The sequence below is a fragment of the Echiichthys vipera genome (genome assembly GCF_963691815.1).
Source record: "Echiichthys vipera genome assembly, chromosome: 15".
Taxonomy (NCBI): Eukaryota; Metazoa; Chordata; class Actinopteri; order Perciformes; family Trachinidae; genus Echiichthys; species Echiichthys vipera.
In genome coordinates this window covers 26,726,208-26,732,207 of record NC_139840.1, presented here as the reverse complement: position 1 = coordinate 26,732,207, position 6,000 = coordinate 26,726,208, and the positions used below count along the sequence as shown (strand labels likewise).

Sequence of the window (6,000 nt, the reverse complement as noted above, 5' to 3'; positions counted from 1 at the left end):
AATAACACTCTCATTCCCCCCCTGCTCACTGCTGATGAAGTGATCACAGTGACAGCTAGCTGCTTACAGGATGCTGATCTGCCAGTGGAGTAAATTGCACCTGCCAGTAGGAAGTAACACTGTATGTGTAGCATTGACATGCTAAAACAACAGTGGTATATGCTGCTCAAATATCACTTTAGTTCTACACTTAGTAGTTACTTTAGTTCTTTATACTACTTGTGCTTTATCCAATTACTCAGTCATTCATCGTAATAACTGTTACACTACATAATGAAAATAATCACCAAATGCAGCCCTATCTAAAAGGTTGAATATGGAGAATGATCAGAGCAGCGCCACCTAGTGTCTCAAGATCGTTGACACAACAACAAAAAATAACTCCAGCAGTCGGGTTGCCAGGTTGGTCAGACCCGGCCCAGTAGCTACAGGAGACCAGAGTCTGTTTGAACCCATCCCCTCCAGCAAATCACACCATAAAAACAAGGATAAGAGGAGTTTGACTGACAGTTACTGTTAGCTGTTAGCTGTTAGCATTAGCCGTTCCAGCTAAGTAAAGATGAAAGTGATCAAGTTAGCGATCAAGGAGAACCGTAGCCATTTGGGCGTGCGTTTGAATGGCGTTTCTCTCCTTTCTCTCAGTCCATGGAGTGAATGCTCGGCCTATATTGACTCTGGTTTTTGCCCGTCTCCGCTCACTCAGCTGCTGGGACAAATAATGCCCCCTTCACTGAGGCTCCAAAGCAGCTGCAGGATTGGCAAACTCCATTTCACCCAGTGCCAGCCTACAGTAGCTGCACCCAACAACAGGCAACCCTGGCAACCAGCAACGCCCAACGCTATTGGCTGCTACCATGGAAACAGAACGGGACACAAAGTCATTCTCAAACCCATCAAACGAAATTTAAAATACTGATTCAGACTAAATATATTTTTTATGGAAAGCAATACTTTTATTCTGTACCCCTCAAAACACCCCGTGGGTGTATTATTATTATTTTTTTGTAAATATAGCTTTTCATAAGGATTCTACACATTCAACCTTTAAAATTGAACAGCTGTGAGCTTCTACACACAAGACCAAATCAGGGACTGTATCTAAATGTATTCAACTGGGCTCCATTAAAGAATCCTTTACGATATATACAGCTATTATACTCTATGCTTTATCAAAAGAAGACATGTGCCAACGTCAAATTAAGCGCAACAGTAATGAGGACTGTGGGAACATGAATTCAAATATGGAAATGAATTAATGGTTCAGTACCAAGTATCAGTGAAGGCCATGTCAAAAAGATCCCAAATCCATTCATTAAAAGACTCTGGTACCAGATTGCACATAGAAAATGGAGAAATATCTTTTTGCAAAATTACAATGAAACTTGTAAAATATAACCATAACCTCATAGTTTTCAAATATTACAAACCCCTCGGATTGTCTAATGTGCACCTGATGTGGTATATAAAACGTCAGGCACTGAGACACACGGAAACAGATAAAAACAGATATGAACAGATCGATATACAGACTGATGGAAATAGAGCCGCTCTCCCAGGACATGGCAGAGGGAGAATCAGCCGAGCGCTTCACATTCCTGCCTGGGCCCTTCTCACCCACCACCACGTCACACTGTAAAATAGTAAGGCAGCTGTTGGCTTCCATCAGCTCAAAGTGCATCTCTGAACATATCCAGTCCACCACCCACCCACCCACACACACACACGCACACACAGCAGATACAAACACATGTAAAATACACTGAGATATGCACAAGCCTGGTTTCCATCCAAGTAATTTTGTGTGGATTTTTATGTAAGAGACAAGTTGAGTAGAAGCAGCAAAACTCAACAAAAGTCCTCCACCAATTCAAGACGCCCTCATGCTCACTTGAAGCAGAACGTCATTTCTTAATCAACACATTGTGCAGCAGAGAGCAGCAGGAAGGCATTGATTGACTGAATAATAAAAGGCCCCGGTGAACAGTTCCATCAAAGTGCACTGTAGTGCAAAATAGGCTTTCTGATTGCCACAACCTGCAGATGTGTTCTAAATATTGTCCATCCAAAGTGTAAGTATGTGAAGATAGTTCAATTGGATGAAGGTATGGCGTATGACCAACACTGGCAATGATTATGTTCCATTACTTATCAACACTGTAAAGGCGCTCTCCGTTCTTCTGCTGGATCATTCAGGAAACAAATTCTCTTCAACTCAGCTTTACGACGCACAACCCTTTTTATTGCAGCATTTCAAAACTTTCAAATTTGCTGAACAGTTGGATGGAAATGGAGCTACAGACGAACAAGCACACACATTGCAGGCATTTATAGGCAGTGTAGATGCCAGGCCTCACCTCACACTCACTCACATTCACTGGACTCTCCAGGCCTCCTGTTATTTCTAAGCCTGATAGAGAATCCATAGTTGGGGCTCAGAGGCCCATTTCCAACCAGCGACTGCTTGCTTCAGCTTTCACTGCACTCTAAGTGGAGTCACAAATCATCGCCAGTCCAATCAAGTTGGACTCGGGCACCAGAGACAGTCATTCAGTCCATCCATAGAGAGAGGGGGTGGGGGGTGGGGGCTGCTGGTGGCGGTGGTGGTGGAGGTTTCATCTTTCTCTGTCTCCTTCATGTGTTACACCCCCCACTTCTTCTCCACCTTAACTCGTCTATTTTCAGTCCTCCGTTTTGCCCGTGTCTGCCGTTCTGAGGGGTGCCGTTTTTTTTAAAAGGCCCCTTTGGCGGATGGAGAGTTAGCGACTTGGGCGACTTGTTTGGATGAGTCCACTGCAGGGTCAGAAGAGTCAGGGATTAGGGATAAATCTTGTCTAATGACATTCAGGGACTGTTTCCAGCCATACTGCAACTTTACACTTACAAGTAAACAGAAACTTAATTCTTTGGGTTTTAAACATAAAAAAGTAACTCCTATGTAGATGCCTCATGTACACAGGTCAGATATAGGTGAGGGGCGAAGATGACAATGCAACAACAAACATATGCAGTAAAAGGCTTTGTAGTACACCCCTCTGAACTGTAGCTGAAGACATTAGCATGGAGCAAATCCCTGTTTACACTGTGGAGAAACCTGACTAACAACAACTGATTCACCGACTGAAACCAAGGTTTAGGAATCATTAAATGTCCACAGAAATCCCTGAGCTAAACAAGACAATAAAACATACAAGTGAGTTATAGATGTTTGTATTGATCTGATCTTTATTTTAAAAATTCTGCCTTCTTCCTGTAGTATCAAAAAATGATATCAAGTATTGAATATTATCTGTATCGAAATTCTGGTATCGTGATATCCCTAATTATAAGTGGGTACCATTTGAGTCCATTGGTGCAGCAAACTAGCACAAGAACATGCAATATTTATTAGAGAGGATCTTTGGCAGCAGCTCTCCACAGCAACATCTTCTTCGTCTCTTGGATTCAGTAGACGAGATAGTGAAATGGCGTTTTGTTGTCCTCCACTGTTTGTTGATAATGTGTATCATTTCTCCATTGTATGGAAGCTTCGCCTGGATGCTGGCAGAGTTATAGTAATGTTAGCGCAAAAGCTTATACTCCAGCGGCCCCAGGCAGTGTTTTCTGAGATAGGGTTACGTTTGCAACATTAAAAGTGAAATGTACAAGTATGTAAGTATGCAGGCAAACAGTGAAATAATTGTTAGAGCTTATATTTGTTTTACATTTATCATACAAACACTACACTAACTAGCTCTATACAGCAATACAAGAACAATGCTGTTCCTTCATTGTCACATCTAATGCATCCTCACCTGTTGAGGATACTGACTTTGTACCTGTTAGCCCCACATTTTTAGCACAATAAAACATCAACGCATTTAGACATCAAGTGCACATTAAGGGTCCCTTTTACGGAGTTCTTGTTTTAAAACGAGCAAGCATGAAACATTTAAAAGTCAGCCGGTGATAATGTTTTCCATGAACTCACAGAGCTAAAGTTAACTTAATTACCTAGCTACAGCTGATTGACCAGCAAGAGACAGTCGTCATTTCAGGTGGAAAAACCATGCTTTTGCGTTAGAAATAAGAAGCCTATTTTAAGAAAAAGCCAAAGTCTACTTGTCTACCTACACTGGTATCATTGTAAATTCAGTGGAGACTGGAAAGCTTAACAGGCATAGCAACAGTAGCTGAAGGGGTCAAGACTTAGCAAACGGTCAAATAACTGAAATAAAAATAATAGAAACATTCAAACAAACAGGCAACAAGGTGCAGGTTCAGTGAAATAATGACTGAGGATAGTCTTGACGTTGTAGAGAGGTATGAGTGGACTGCAGCTGGAGCTGGTTCAGTATGTGCCACAGTGCCAGAGCAACAGGGGTCAGATAAAAAGTTGGCGATTTACCAGCAAGGGTTTTGCAGATGAATATCTATCAGTGGTTATTACAGTGCTGTGAAAAAGTATTTGCCTGTTACAGACAAGGTCTTTCATTAGTGGGTCATATGATCAATCACCGTTGTTTTAACTCACTCTTTGCTAGATAGGAACTTAACAGACAATTAACTAGATACAAATCTTACAGTGTATGTGTAATATACTAACCTATATTTTGTTTTAAATAACAAAAGCCATAACTTAATTTTTTAAAAACAAACTTGGCCTGTGTTCCTAATTTGGATAATGAATATTAGCATATCATCACATCACATTTTCAGGCAGAAGCTGAGATCTCTGCAAATTCACAATGTTGCTGCTGTGGAGCCTTTCACAGGGACAGAGGTGAACATTCTTTTTCTAGCCAACTACAGAAAACGGCCTCATATAAACACCGATCAATGCACACCATAATCTCGTTGGTTAGTGGGGTTTAAATCATTTGTTGTATTAGTCAGTATAGCCCATGCAATTTCATTAATGGGAGAAGCAAGGATGTACCAAGTCTACCATTTTGACCTAAAGTTCCCTATGTGTCAATCGGCACCTCACCCACATTCAGGTTTAACCTGTGTTTCTGTGGGCTCTGAATCGGGTATAAATTAAAACCTGTGGGATTATAAACAAAGCTGCCAGCATATTTAGCATATTTTAAGGATTCCCGTGAGTAACACCATACGTTGTGTGAAAGGGAAAACAAGTAAATAACAAACTTATAAAGAAGGCAGGGTCTCTAAAACACTCTAAGCTTGTCACCCTGGAGGATGTGGGTGGAGCACAGGATGCTGGCAAAACTGCTGGTGATCATTGACAATGTCTCTCATCCCCTCCACGAATAGCTTCAGCAGCAGACACCTTCAACCTCGCTGCCTTAAAGAACGGCACAGGAAATCATTCCTACCTGTTGCCGTCAGACTGTACAATGCTTCACAACAACGCTGTGCAACGCTCAGGGAATAAACTCACACTACTTTAAGTGACCTATCACTGAAATGCACCTTTCTCTCTCTTGCACCTTAAAATCACATAGTATATTTTAATATAGTGTTTATCTGCGATACTGTACTTTTATTGTAGTTCATATTTTGTATTTTATTTTTTGTACTTCTGATGTTTTATACCACTGCTACGATGACCTAATTTCCCCTCGGTGATAAATAAAGTTATCTATCTATCTATCTATCTATCTATCTATCTATCTATCTATCTATCTATCTATCTATCTATCTATCGAAATACAAACATACATTAGAAAAAACAAATATAGTTCAAAAGTTTCAAACATGCACTTGATTGTGATGCCTTTTAAATTATCTACGTTATCTATGAACTAAGATACCTTTCAGCACTAAATAGTTCTAAAAATTCTTACCTGAGTTCAGATTTGGTCAGGTGAGGAAATGGACAAAAATGATCGCTAGACCTACGTTCAACAGCATCACTAGAGCCACCAAGATAGAGTTCGGGCCCTGTGAAAACACAAGAAATGGTTCTGTTGTATTATGTGTTCTGAATGCAGTCCTGCTACTTTAGCATACAGTATATTCTGTATGGCAAACGCGTTTGGTGTATTTATGATCCCCATA

General features: G+C 40.7%; 1 protein-coding gene across 1 annotated transcript in view; it reads right to left on the bottom strand.

Annotated features, from left to right (window-relative positions):
* Positions 1–1,725: 1,725 nt before the first annotated feature.
* The window catches only part of LOC310957267 (junctophilin-1-like), a 49,427-nt gene continuing 45,152 nt past the window's right edge, over positions 1,726–6,000 (bottom strand). The window contains exons 6-7 of the mRNA XM_083927758.1: positions 5,787–5,883; positions 1,726–2,790 (exon numbers count right to left, since the gene is read on the bottom strand). Coding sequence (XP_083783884.1) covers positions 5,803–5,883 — 81 coding nt within the window. The 3' untranslated portion in view covers positions 1,726–2,790; positions 5,787–5,802. The remainder of the gene's footprint in view (positions 2,791–5,786; positions 5,884–6,000) is intronic.